Consider the following 15,181-nt stretch of genomic DNA (forward strand, 5'->3'; position numbering starts at 1 on the left):
TCCTGGACCTTTAGAACAACAGAAGAAGTGGAAAAAGAACAGATGGAATCTTGGAAGCTAAAAGATTTTGGACTGAAATTCCCCAACACATGCTTCAAATTCAGCGTTTGTCTATAACCAAATTCATATTGGAAAACCGAATATATCAAAACAAAAATAGGTCGTGTTTATCACATTTTAAGCGGCAGCTGGTGTTGCTGAATGGGAACCAGAATGAACCAGAAAGTGCCCAGTGTCGAGTCGGTCGAACCCACGGTTGAGTAAAAGTAAAATGTAGTGGAGTAGAAGTAAAAGTATTTGAAATTGGAAATTATCAAGTAGAGTACAAATTTTAGTTAAGTACAGTACTTACTGTAAGTAAATGTACTTAGTGACACTGCAAACGTAAAACATAATGCAAACATAATAAAGAGAACATTGGCCAAATAAAAGCAGTACAGCCTTTAATAACAGTGGTACAGACAGCTAAAGCGAACATTGGGACTAATTAACAATAATTGTGTTATTATGTGCACTTATGTTGATTCGCAGACTTTAACGAGTGCCAGCTCCAGGGAGTGTGTCCCAATGGAGAGTGCCTGAACACACTGGGCAGCTACAGATGCAGATGTAAGGCTGACTACGTTCCTGACCCCACACTCTCCACCTGCATACGTAAGTCTGGAACACCCAAACCATCCTCTCCTCTCCTCTCCTCTCCTCTCCTCTCCTCTCCTCTCCTCTCCTCTCCTCTCCTCTCCTCTCCTCTCCTCTCCTCTCCTCTCCTCTCCTCTGCATTGGCCTCTGCTCTCCGCTACTCTGTGGATCTCAACCTGTAGGACTTTTAATACCTAATACCTAAAAAGAAAAACTATACTATAAAAACTGGTCAAATATTGGCCAAATTGTCAAATAACATAAAAAAGATTTTATTTTAACTGGGGACGGTCTGAAAAGGTTGAGAACCACTGCTCTCCTCTCCTCTGCCATGGACTCTCGTCTCCTCTCCTCTCATCTGTATATTTGAACAGAAATCGTGACACAAAATCATATTTGCATGCTGGTTTCTGAACCACAGAATTGCATCCTTGGTCATGTTCCTGCAACATAATATGACTGATGTTTTCCAAAAGACGCAGGAAACACATACATGCACACACACACACACACACACACACACACGTTTTTCATTTCACCGTCGGCACTTCCAATGTACGCTACAAGCATAGACAAAAAGCTGTGAATGCATCTGCTAACACTGTGCGTTTGTTGACATGCATATAAATGCGGGGGGGGGAAACAAATGAAAGTGCATGGATGGAAGCATGGCGTTTATCATATTAATCAGATTCTCCCCCATGAGCATGGATTGGAGCACGAGCCACAACATATTACCAAGGCCCACAGATCTCATTTTTCATATCTGGAAGGAGGAGCAAAAACAGAAAGAGATGGTCAGGAAGGGACGAGATGACGTTTAGATGGACTGAGAGGGCCTGGTGTGTGTGACTCTCAGGAAGGGACGAGATGACGTTTAGATGGACTGAGAGGGCCTGGTGTGTGTCACTCTCACACATTGTTTTGGATGTAGCTCAACTAATCAACAACGTCCTTCAATCGTGACCTTATTATGTTGTAAACCAAATAGTAAGGCAATGCACTTTTTAAAAACATATATTATTAGTACTTCTCAAATTACAAACCCACACAAGTATACAGTCAGTTATAGGATATACAAAGCAATTCAACATGAACTCTTATGTAAGACCTTTTGGAAATGCTTTGATTTCTTTAACGTGTGGATCCAATAAGCTTCTCTCTGTGAGAGTAAACGTTTTCTATCACCTCGCCTATTTAAAGGATTCACTCCATTCGGTGTTGTGATTCCTGGCCATGTGTCTCTTGGCTGTCCTCTATTTATCTCACGGCTAATGAAGGCTGTGCGGGCAGCCATTCATCACCACGTACGTTGCCCATGACTCCTAGGAGCCCAGCATCCAGCGTGTCCTTACATGGAGACGGGAGACTTGGGGAAATTAATCAGAGACGGCCCACCATTGTGTCTCTAACACCCCCACACCCCCCCACACCCCCCAATCTTACTTAGATCAATCTTATTTAGATACCCCTCTATGAACATGGACAGGTATTAATTAATTCAACAGGAACCCCATTCCATTCGCTGTTCCAGCATGTTATCACGATGGTCTCGGTCCATTCCATTTTTGGGCCATAAACTGGAAAACTAACATTGTTTTTTTAAATATTTGTAACATAATCTCTTCTGACAATTTAGCGTTTCTACCTTTGTGTTGGAGTAGCAGTAGTAGAATATGGGGTCCAGGCAGGAACCCTCAGGGGTAACTGGGGAGGGGCAGGGGGACCTCAATAATTGATATTTTGGAACCATGTGGACTGTAACTCAGAGTGTACAAATGCACACTCATCAGAGTTGAATTTGATTAGATTAAATAATGTTACAGTGATGAAAATCGTATCAAATAGTGGATCATTGATATTTTTTAAAGAATGAGACTCACTGTCCCAGATCACACAGGCTGGTGGATCAGTCGGAAAGCCGCCTACAACATACTTATAAGTAGTAGCGTTGGGAACCTTTGGAAAAGTAAACGATTCTGGTTCCTTAACGGTTCCCTCTTAGAGATCTGTTTCCTTAACGGTTCCCTCTTAGAGATCTGATTCCTTAACGGTTACTGTAGGGGGGTTCCAAATGGAACTTATGGTTGTCCCTGAAATCAAAAAGGTTTTTAGAACCTATGCAACCTTTAATTGCATAGCAGATGTAAAGTCCACACACACACACAGTGGGATGAAAACCTGGAAACTGTTTCAAATGTGATGGAACCGATTCCTGGTTCTCTCTCTCTTACACACACACACACACACACACACACACACACACACACACACACACACACACACAACCTTGTACATGATATTCACAGAGTGTGTGTCTGCTTCTTATCACCACTGCACCACTGTAGTTCAGATAGATTCGGGGTTCAGTGTCTTGCTCAAGGACACTTTGACACTAACTCTGGGGGAGCCCGGGTTCGAACTGGCAACCTTGTGGTTACCATCCGGCCACTCTACCCCTGAGCCACCGCCGCCGCCCCGGTCTTGGAAGGTCCGTCACTTTAATTACAACCAATCTGAAGTCATCATTATTAGCTGAGTTCTAATACGAACCATGTCGTGGAATGAGTCATCATCACTCTGTCTCACAGTCTGCTGCAAGAGTACTGCGAGTGCAGACTCATAAAAGAATGCTTTCCATGTGTTGTAAAATGGCATTTAACCTTTTTATCACGTTGCGACACATCCGTACAGTAACTGTGAAACTATTCTGCTTGTGCAGTGTCCACATTTCGAGGCTAAAGCGTTTTAAAAATAAAACATAATTTGAGCACTTAGAATTCCATATGTGATTCACCTCCAAATATGGTAGGCCCTGTGCGTCCGTTCCAATTCCAACACATTCCACAACTATCTTGTTATGGTGAACAGAGTGGGTCATCTAACCCAGTGGTTCTCAACCCATGGGGGGTCCCCAAATTATTTTGGGGGTGAGTCCTCAGATGATTAGCTAAATGGGCAACATTCTTTTCCCCCACACTTATACGTGTGTTGGTTTGTTTACTGTTGATGTATGTGTATAAGTGTATACTCTACAGGGCACATTTCTAAAGTGACAATTTAAGGACTAATTGGCAAAATTAATATTATAAGATTATTTTTTTTTGCGGCTTACGCCTTTTTATTGATTTTTGAAGGGACAGACAGTAGGCCGACAGGAAACGGGAGAGAGATGGGGGGATGACACGCAGCAAAGGCCGTGTCGGGTCCGGGAGTCGAACCCGCGGCACACTGCGACTGGATCACCAGTCCGGTGCCCAGACCGCTACGCTACGGCCTGGGCCGGCAAAATTAATATTGTCAAATTATTTACATAAGAATTGGGAAAACACTGTGAAAATAGCCAATCTACAAGCCCGCACTGCGAGGCATTGTCAATTATTTGACAATATTAATTAGTACATTATTTGACAATATTAATTTAGCCAATTTGTTATTAAAAAGGTCTTAAGGTCCTTAAATTGTCACTGTATCTATGCACGGAGTCAAACAAAATGTAATGCCTACAATTCCAAGTGCTTGTCAGGGTGGAGGGTCCCCAGTTCATAGATTATTCGTTTGGGGGGTCCCCAATTGTGAGAACTATCGACTTAGAAGGCATTTGTAGTATCGGCCTCCGGTCTTAAGTCTAATGTCTGTCGGCCCCATGCAGCCTGTGAACTACAGTAGTTAAGTGGCAGGAGGACTGTGTGATGTCCTAGTTGTTTTTTTGGCTGGGCTCCATCACTGGCATGGATATGGCTGGTGCAGGGGGTCTGGAGTGAGGGCTGAGAGGGTACATATAGCAGGTCTCTGGAGGAAGGGGATCAGAGGAGGTGACATACTGTAGGACTGGAGCAGAGGGAAGGGAACAGAGTATAGGAGCATGATTGTTGCTTGTCATGGCCGATTTCCCGTGACTGTCCGAGCCTTGAGGTTTGAGACACAGTGGCGCCATCACAATTGTTATTGAGGAGTTGACGGACAGGGATTACTCTACGCACGCACGCATGCACGCACGCACGCACGCACTCAACTGTAGTCATCAAGTGCCCCCTCGCAGTAGCGCACACTTGCACGTACGAACACACACACACACACACACACACACACACACACACACACACACACACACACACACACACACACACACACACACACACACACTTTAACATAATCAAGAGAAACCTGAGAACATCTTCTGTCTGTTTTGACAATATCATTGCACACACAAGCTGCCCAAGGGGGCTAGATGTTATCCGAGTGAAGACATTGGAACAGGTTTCGACAACTTTTTGCTCTCTCTGCTCATTACTATTTGGAGGTAAAATATGGACATCAAAGCCTAATTTATGCTTCAGCAACAAACAAAAAAAAGTGTCACGTAACGTGTCGTTCGACAACTGAAGTATTTTTTTGTCCTTTTTGTCAACACTTCAAAGCACAATTAGTCTGTAAAGGTGGAGTCGTAGACAAAATATAGTCAACAAACAGGTAGATATTTCCGAGCTTCTGCACCGCTGTGTGTGTGTGTGTGTGTGTGTGTGTGTGTGTGTGTGTGTGTGTGTGTGTGTGTGTGTGTGTGTGTGTGTGTATGTGTGTGTGTGTGTGGTCAAGCAAACAGTATGTCTATGTAAATATCATAACATAGAGAGCATGTGAACAAGTAACTAAGCATATAGAGCTTAACCACCACTTGAGTGGTCTGAGTAACACAAGTCCAGTTCTCTAAGATTGATTGGTTGATTTTTGGTCCTGCGCACAAAGTGCCCAACCCTCATCTGCTTTTTAAGACACCATTTTACACATACAGTATGTTTACAGTATATTCCACATGATACATTCAATTACAGCTCAGAATTATGTGGCCCCTTTTCCACCAAAATAACTTAGAACTGGTTCCGTTCTAGATTCTTGGAACCTTGGTGCTTTCACGGAACTGGCGGCCATTCTTTTTTCTTCGTTCCAGTCCTGAACCAACCTTTGAATGATTGATTGAAATATGTACAGTATTAACAGTTTGCGGATTTACAGTACATTTCAAGTACAACTCAATACAAAAAATGTTAACAGTGAGTGGACGACACCATAAAGCATTACACTTGTTTACAATAGGGCCCACCATTTTCACCACCATTTCAATTAATCAAATAAGTGTTCTGAATCAAGTCATTTCAGTGGGAAAAAAGAAGCGAACCGGTTCTTTGTTCTCTTCCAAGATTGACAAATTAAAATTGCCGCAACAAAAGCTCTTTTAACGAAACCTATCACAAGCATCTAGCTCAAGGAAATCACCACAAATACAAGACATTTTTACTAACAAATTCCTATATTATATCATCATGTAATAAATAATAAAACAAAAATGTTAACCTTATTTTCAATACCAAGTTCACAAAACAAAGACTACAGGGATTTAAGCGTTTAAGAACTTTAAGTGTTTAAGAAGAAAGATGATGAAAAGAAGTGGGAAAAATACATGGATGGATTATCCCGATATTTGTTGTGCTTCTCGGAGGTTAGTGCCCTGTAATGATCTGTGTTCCTTTGGGGCCATGTCATAGTGCTGTGTGCTAGATCCAGTTGATTGTGAAGACATTCAGAGCTGATGTAACCCCCTGGTGTTGTGTAACACTGATGAGCTCTGCTGCATGCTTTCATTCAAGCCAGCAAATGACTATTCAATAGTGCATGATCTATTGGCATGAAACCCCTCTTTTCCCCAGTTTTTCCTCCTAGAAGACCTTCTGTCTGTGTTATTCTGCGTGCGTGCACACAAGAGTTTTGTATAAGGTTTGCCCTACTTTAATGTGGTTGACTTCTCCTTCTTAGCTCAAAACACTGAAATATTTCATTTGTCTGTCACATCCACTATCACTGAAATATTTCCAACTTCCAGCACTTTAAATGTTGTTGTAGACACACAGTCTCTTTGTAAAAATTGACCCATCCTCCTTTTTTACACTCTCAAGAGTCACATTAACACTCAACAGGAACACTGGAATGTGACTGTGCGTGAGTGAGAAGTTAGAACTCTACTCTGTGTTGTGGGTTTTGCAGGTGGGAAAGGGAGGGTTGCTTTGGTGAAGGGGACTTCTTTATTTCTTCTCTTTCTCTTCCCTCGCCCCTTCCCTCCATCCATGTATGTGTCACCTCCACTCTGGCGCACCTCCTTCGCCTCCTCCCCCTCCCATCCTCCGCCGCCGCCTCCTCCTCCTACTGCGCTCCTCAGCGGACACGCCTGCCGTCCAAGAGGAGAAAGGGGCTTGTTTCCGTTTGGTGAGCTCTGGGAGGCAGTGCTTGCATCCGGTGTCCGCTCAGCTCAGCAAACAGCTGTGCTGCTGCAGTGTGGGCAAGGCCTGGGGCCCTCGCTGTGACAAATGCCCCCTCCCAGGAACAGGTAAGGCCATATATACCATATCAAACATCAGCCATGGCGGGCTATAGGAAGGTTAGTCTGTTGAGAGTGTACACAAAGACATGTTTTGAGGAAAGAAAGTGTCAAAAAGCCTTGCGACTTTGTTGCTTTGTCGGTGTCGCGCTACAAAAATAGCTCATCTACAAAGCCTCATGTCATGAGATTGTAGATGGTCTGTTTTTTGGTGTGTGATGGAGATTAAGCATTAACCAATATCCAATATTAAATACTGGTAGTCCGTGTATTTGACCATTACTTTATGTCAAAGGAGCTCTCTGAGAAAAACTCTCACTGTCCCCAGTAGCCTATACACCTTCTGTCTGCATGAGTTTCACTGCTTTGCTAAGTAGTTGCTTTAATTGTTTTTTCCTCCACTATTTTTTTAAAGCCTTCACTACAACCAATTCACTATAATTCTCCTCACAAAAATGTATTATGGTCATTTACAGTTTTTACTACCCGTCCTTTAGATGTATGCATACTACCTTATTTATTTGCTTATTTTGATACAGCATTATCTGTATGCCCCACGGTAAGACATTACACAATACAAACAGTCTGTTGTTTGCTGTTTCTCCACACTTAGAATTACATTGGAAAATACCTGTTTCATAAATGAAACCAAGCCAAGAATTCCATTACGCAAGGCAATTCAGGGTTGGCACCAGCACACACCTTGTCTCTGCCTGTGCCTGGACAGTCTGTACTCTGTTATATTGTTCCTCTGTGGCTTGATGAGAGTTCAATTAGAAACAATGGTTGTGTGATCAACAGGGATACCACATGCCCCTTGCCCTTGTACCCGGCTACCTTGGAGATGCTAGCATGGTACAGTACAGTCGGTTGGTCTAAATGAGCACTAGTCGGGAGATTGTAAAGCAAAAGGTCAAGTTGATTAACAACACCTTTCTATAATTCCTGGGGGTTGCCAGTTCTTCTTCGGTTGCCCAGTGTGTGCTTGGCTTCAGCATACTGTCTGTTGCTGCCTAGTGAGCAAGATTCAGCAGTGACATATGTATTGTATACCCCAGTGGCAAACTGTAACAGACTGTTACAGTTTGCCACTGGATTCGTGGATTATGTCTAACGTTGATATGATGGGCCGCTGCATTACAAATTTGGTTTATTCCAAATGTTTGTGCCATTTTTTGTACTTTCTTATTACGCATCTACTACAGTGTATTATTTTATTGCCATTGGTGCCACTGCCAAATTACCTGACTGTTTATTTTATCGTGCAGAAAGTGCTTTTGTCTGTGAAGCTTGACAGAGCTAATCTAGATAACTGTAACAGTGTGTTCCATTGAATTATGATGATATGAAAAGAGGGGGGGAGGGCTGGGGGTGTAAAGGTGAATGACTTTGAAGCCACAGTTTGTGCAGTGTTTATTTCTCCTTAAATTAAGAGTCTTGATGCTCTTCCCCCTTGCGTAATCTTGTCAGGTCCTTTTTATAAAGCGCTGCAGTAGTTTACAGAGACGAGACCAGTGGCTGATGTCAGCCCTGTCAAGGAATTCACTGTGACATGGTCTTGTCATGCTGAGATAAGACCTGCAAAGGAGAAATTGCAGCTTTTCAAATTGTGTTGAAGCTCGGCTGCCCAACACATCATTTTAATCGGATTTTGCACCAAATAGGCTATTCTTCCCAATGTTCTAAGACTAAAATAACCCAGTACTCTGGTTACTGTCATTCACCTCCAGGGGATTCCACACAGATCTTGAAAATGTTGTTCTTATTTAATCGCTTCCTCCATGGAGACTATTTTGGAGCGTGTCATTTGGAGACAATTTTAACGTTTTTTTAAAAATTGCATAAATCGCCATGCATTATGAGCTTGTACTGTTAGATGGACTATTTTCGATATTCATCGTACGATGAAGGGCTTCAGTTTGGCTTGAAGAAGCACAATGTAACTTTTTAACAACTACAGTATATATAGCCTATTATGTCCCAAAACTTATAAATACATGTTTAAGCAATAACAATCAACCTTCCATAAATATATAGACTCAAAGGGTCCCTGCCAGGGGCTTGACTGTATTACTATGTATAGGAGAGACGATGAGTTTCATCCTGGCATTTGCCAAGGCAGAACTGCCAGTCAAAGCAAAGACTGGCCAAAAACAGCGCGTCCTCGCTTTCATGCTTGCAGAGAGTCTTGGTAATGAAGTCAAAGATGTCGGCTGCCATGTTAATTCATTGTGTGCACTGAATGATACCCCAAAATACATAGTGCTGCTTTAAATAAGGATTAATTTCTTAATTTATTTAAATCAGGTGTAAAAGTGAAAAGACTATACTTTTCTTTTAAGAGGTTAAATATTTCTAGTCAGAATGTGTATAATGTCATGTGTTTTTTTTTTTATCATGCAGCTAAGTTCAAAGAGATCTGTCCTGGAGGGATGGGCTACACTGTCCTGCCTAAGCCACCCATCATCAACAAACCAATCATCACCTACCCAGTGATAACGGCCGCTCCTCAGCCTCTGCCCACGCCAGAGAAACCCGTGGAGGCTTTTGGGAACCCGGAGGTGGTTATACCAGGTGACTTAATGACACGCAATACAGCCAAGATGTATTTATTATGTAACATACTTGAAATAATGTAACGCTGACACTCTGCCCAAACCGCAGCCGTAGACTCACACTGAAGCGTCCTAAAAATGCTAAATAAACAGCTTGAATTTGGGAAAAGTGCTAAATATCGTTCCTCTGTCTGCACACATGGTAATGATGATGTGATGCCCGTCTACAACTTCAGATCAACTGCTGAAACCACAGAGGGGAAAAGGTTTATTGCTTTATAATAAGATATATACTGTGTATATATTTTACGTATTCCCCGCATAAAATGGTGGAATTTAATGTTATTTTTGCCCTCTAGGGCAAAAATAAGACTTTTCTTTTTTGACAATTGTTCAAAAATAATACAGTAGATGTACAAGCTCGCAGCACGGCACTTCGAGCTTGTACATCGCTAGTTTTGAATAGCCAGTACGCTAAAGTCTAAAATGACATGGATACTTTCCCAGTCGCAATCCAAACTCCTATTTTAGAGCTGAATAAAAGTCAGTTCGGCCTACAATGTGACGTAACTTGAGGTTTGGGGGGGGGGGGGGGGGGGGGATGTATGAATCGGCCCTTGATGGGTTAAGAAAAGAAACCCCAGCTGTTCATAGAGGACAGGGATTACAGTGCTTCATCTACATCTTAATCTGTGAATGTAATCTTCAACCTCCAAACCTCACGTCCCATTACGTCCCACCATCACATCTTAATCTGGGTAGCCAACCGGTCGGAGATCTCCACCAACAGATATTTCTGGTGGTGACATCCAAATTCAATGTGCAGTAATTTGCTAAATCTGACTGTAAACAATTCTGAGTAATACAATAATAATTATGTAGCCTCGACCCGGGAGGCGAACCCGAGACCTATGTATCCGAAAGGCGCATACGCTAACTGTCGGCTAAAGAGCCAGGCCCGATAGCAAGCACCCTGTAGCCTACAGTCGTCCACCCTCCCTGGAAGCTCATCCACGCGTGACAGTCAGGAGCTATAGGCTCAACTGACACTGACTGGGGGGACCTCTGCTCTGCTCCACACAACCAGGCAAGTAACGTGCTGTCGACTACGCTGCATTAGGTCTGTAACGCCGAGGAACAAACGGAGGAACCTATTCACACTGCTGCCACCAATGTAGCCTCGGCCGGGAGGCGAACCCAGAACCTATGTATCCGAAAGGCACATACATTACCAGTCAGCTAAAGAGCCAGGCCCCATAGGCAAGCAGCAACGCAGCACCCTATAGCCTACAATAATATACATAAAGAAAATGCTAAGCTTTTCAAGTTGGTCCTTCATATTGACATCAGGGTTGGTTTCCACAGCATTTAATCTAGATTTCCCAGTTGTATGGGTAGGCGGAGATCCTCAAATGTCTGGCTTACACAAGATTAATCACATTCTATCACATTACACCCCCAACAGCTATCAAACAAACAAACAAATGCAGAGCTGTAGGCTCCAGTAAATTCTGAGTGTATAGAAATGGAACCAAATGGACCCTTACCGGTCATACCAAACTGGGGGGTTCTTGTTTGAGAACCAATGGGATAGAGACAGAGAAAAAGAACCTTCACTCTCTCAGATATCATTCAGGACATGCTTGGCAGCCGCTGAGGGAAAGAGAGACTTGGCAGCACGCGGGCCAAAGGCTGACAGAGTCCAAATTGCCGCTAAGCTTCTCTGGAGCGCAGGAGAGCCGAGGATCCTGAGCGCGGCGGACAGGCCTCGAAAAACAATCCGACAGAAAGCCACTGCCCAAACCTGTGTAGATTATTCTTTGGATGCCACGAGAGGCTAATGTGGCGCCTGGCACCCTGACATGTTGGCATCTTGGCACAGCAGAGCTGAGAGAGCCCCGGTGGGCCGGGAGGATGAGAGGAAGGCTTTTTTTATATCCTCAGAGTTTATGCCTCAGACTTTAACCCTACCCTGTGGTCTGGGTTAAGGTTTATGATCTCTACAAGGTAACATACAAACTTATTTGTTGAGAATATTCGCCTGCTTTTTATGATAACGTTTCCGACAGTTAATAAATTACACCAAATGCAAATGTGCTCTCAATGTGCCAGCAATATGTGCGAATGATGTGTTCAAATGCTTTTTGTCATTTTATATCAAGCCATGTTGATATATAAAATTTGGTTTCATTTCACTTTTTGTTTTTTCCGGTGGTCAGTAGCTACAGCTGCGCCTGATCAGGTAGGTTATTTTCCCACAGTAAAGGCAGCTTGCATGCACAGAGATGCTCCTTATGGTGTCTCGAGGCGGCCGTCAGGAGTCATGGCATCGCATCTGCATGAAGTCAGCAACACAGCAACGCTGCATGACTTTGAGCCGGTCAAGACAGGGCTGCCAATCTCATAAAACACAGTTTTTACTATTTGCAAATTGCTACTGAGTAATTGTTCTTTCTTTGTGTTTGACGCAATCTCTTATTAAATATAATGATGAGTACTACAGTAACGCTGTGTGGCGATCACCATTGACAATATCCCAAACTGAACAAAGAGATTTAAAATCTATGCAGAACCATTTGTCCTTTTTTTGCTTTCCGTCCCTGCTCCGTTTTAATTTTGCACTCAGTTGCTATGCAAGCCAAATGCTACTTTGCTTACTGTCTGTAACGCGTGGCAGTATCGCCTGATTCATACTGAGTTGTGCACGCGTGTCGCACACCAGATAGAGCCGACTAACAAGCTCACAACACGGTGCAACGTGACGTTCCGTGAGCTTGTAAATCGTCTATTTTCGGTGCGTGACATCCACGTGCAGGTCGGTCTAACTCGGGCTTATCAGAGCGCTAGCTGTGCCGTGCCGCAAAGCCAAAAGCTCACAGCTATACTTACACATGGCACACGTTTTTCAAACAGCCCCCTTTGTCCTTGATGGCCATATTGTTTGTCTCTTGTCATTGAAGGAGCTGGTAGTTCCTGTGGTTAGTGATAGGCCTGTATTTGAACCTATCCAGCCCCAGCTCTCTCCTGGTGTGTCTACTGTCAGAATGGAGGCAGCCTTCCCAGGTGTCCATCTCAATCCCCTCCTTTCTTCTCTTTATCTCCTTGTGTTTCTGAAAGATTGTTGTTGTTGTTTTTTTGCTTTTGCAGTCCTTTTTTTCCTTCTTCTTTTTATTAGTGGTACCATTATTATTATGTTTTTATTCATGGCTGTTTAATTTTGGTTCATTCATTACTGTACATATACGTGTAGTTACTGTGTCCTTTTTTTAGTCTTGTCTCTTGTTTTTGCATTTACCAAAACTAGTTATTGTCTTCTATATAACAGCAAATAGCTATTTTGGACTTTCCATCTGTGGATTCATTATAATGACCACCTATCATGTTTCTAGTGTTTGAGAAAAAGTATTGGCTTAATACATAATAAATTAATGGATGTATTGCATCTCTTCAACTCTCTCTCTCTCTCTCTCTCTGTTGCTCTGTTTCACAGAGGTTTTTGAAAGAGCCTCACCACCCGCACCAGTGGAGATCCTTCCATCTAATGCAGGCCAAGACATCGCCCCAACACAGTCAGCAGGTTAGATACCTCTCTTGTCTCGTCTTTTCTCTTCTCTTCTCTTCTCTTCTCTTCTCTTCTCTTCTCTTCTCTTCTCTTCTCTTCTCTTCTCTTCTCTTCTCTTCTCTTCTCTTCTCTTCTCTTCTCTTCTCTTCTCTTCTCTTCTCTTCTCTTCTGTTTGCTTATCTTGTCTTGTCTTGTCTTGTCTTGTCTTGTCTTGTCTCTTCCTCGCCTTGTCTATCCTGTTTTGTGTTATTCAATTCATCACTGACATTTGATTACACATATTTGTGAACAGGTGAATGCAGTGTGCACTGCTGAAAAGTTGATAATAGAACTGTGTAACCATCCTTGTACATGGCACTCAAACTAACGCACGGCGCTCACGCACGTGCGCACACACACACACACACACACACACACACACACACACACACACACACACACACACACACACACACACGCACACACACACACAAAGAGAGAAGACTTGTCTCGTACAAAGCATGAATGAACTGACACATGCGGAACAGGCGGGCATATTCTAGATTCATAAATACCCGCACTCATCTCTGTCACTCGCCCATTAACTGTCTTTCATTTGTATTTAACCCTGCCTTTACATTCCTGACAGGCCAGGTGTATAAATAGAGTGATAAGAGTCACTTACACAGACAAGGCAGCATGCCAGTTTCTGTGCCTCCCACCTCCTGGCTTTGTCCTTGGGGCTTCTCTCTCTCTATCTCTCTCTCTCTCTCTCTCTCTCTCTCTCTCTCTCTCTCTCTCTCTCTCTCTCTCTCTCTCTCTCTCTCTCTCTCTCTCTCTCTCTCTCTCCCTCTCCCTCTCCCTTTGCGCTTTCTCTTTCCCTCTCATTGTGGGAATGTTTTCAGTCTTGCTATATTTGGCAATCCTATATTGCCTTTAAGCCATCTTGCAGCTTGCTGTAGGCCCACATTCGTATAGTTTACAATCTACACTATGTCTATTAGGGATAGACTTCCGATCTGATCCCGATACCTCAATTTCTGTGTTAGCCGATACCGAATACCGATACCAGTGTCGTGATCTCATGTTGTGTCTATACGTAGCTATCTAGCTATATATCTCGTGTTGTGTTTATAGCAGACTCCTCACTCAAATGTGCACTTGCAGTTTGGGCAACTCCAAAGCAAACTCCACATGTCCCAACATTTTATTTACCTGCCATAGTATCAACCCCTTACACCTGTGTCGGATCTGTGGTTAGACTGGCATATTCGCCGATACCGATATGACCCGATATGACAAATAAGGGCCGATCCGATACTTTTCCCAATACCGATACAGTATCGATATTAGTATATCTAATGTCTATCTACACTGTAGATGGTCATACGTCATCGTCATTATGGGTGTACAAATCCCAAGAGGTCTTTCTCTTTTCTCTCTTGACCCCAAATAGACATGGATCTCGCCACATTATTATTATTATTGTTGTTTGAATAACACAGGGTGGGCAACTGCTTGAGGTTATTGCTAAGCAATCTCTTCTACTGACACCCACCGGTTTTTATTCTGGTGCTCTGAGCAAAGAATCTGGGGGACCTTAGAGAGAGGGTGGGGGGTGGGGGGGATTGCCTGCAAGGATTGTCAAGAAGGAAGACAGGGTGTATGTTGGCATGGACCACTAAAAAGAAAATCTACCAGAGCTATTTTGATGCTTTCCAAACTCCCAACCTCTGTCTTGTGCATGAATGTACAGTATTTGTTTGATTCCCCTCTATGTACTGTGTGTGTGCAGTGCACGGCACATGCACGTGCGTGGCATGTATCAGTGTGTTTCCTCGTCATAGCCTGCTGGCGTGGAAAACTGACACCGTATTAAAAGGCCGCAGAAATGTTATGAGTCCAGCTGATGACAGACACTCTCTAAATGAAGCTGCATAATTGCCTCTCTCCATCTCTCTCTTTTTTTAATCACCCCGTCACCCTTGCCACACAATAACACTGTGGCGTCTCCAACGTTCCTCCGTCCTTGCTAATTATTGTCCGTTTTCCTTTTTAAATGGCCTCTTTTGTGAAACT

The 15,181-nt window shown here is 43.2% G+C and overlaps 1 protein-coding gene across 5 annotated transcripts in view; it reads left to right on the plus strand.

Moving 5' to 3' along the window:
- Positions 1 to 15,181, plus strand: part of ltbp1 (latent transforming growth factor beta binding protein 1) — a 157,260-nt gene that overhangs the window by 86,124 nt on the left and 55,955 nt on the right. For 3 of the 5 annotated variants that reach the window (XM_083774400.1, XM_083774401.1, XM_083774404.1), the window contains exons 10-15: positions 532 to 654; positions 6,848 to 7,015; positions 9,410 to 9,580; positions 11,781 to 11,803; positions 12,522 to 12,624; positions 13,052 to 13,138. In XM_083774400.1, the coding sequence (XP_083630526.1) occupies positions 532 to 654; positions 6,848 to 7,015; positions 9,410 to 9,580; positions 11,781 to 11,803; positions 12,522 to 12,624; positions 13,052 to 13,138 (675 nt within the window). The remainder of the gene's footprint in view (positions 1 to 531; positions 655 to 6,847; positions 7,016 to 9,409; positions 9,581 to 11,780; positions 11,804 to 12,521; positions 12,625 to 13,051; positions 13,139 to 15,181) is intronic. The other 2 variants (XM_083774403.1, XM_083774402.1) reach the window with 2 other exon arrangements.

The sequence above is a fragment of the Protomyctophum parallelum genome, assembly GCF_964188405.1.
Source record: "Protomyctophum parallelum genome assembly, chromosome: 10".
Taxonomy (NCBI): Eukaryota; Metazoa; Chordata; class Actinopteri; order Myctophiformes; family Myctophidae; genus Protomyctophum; species Protomyctophum parallelum.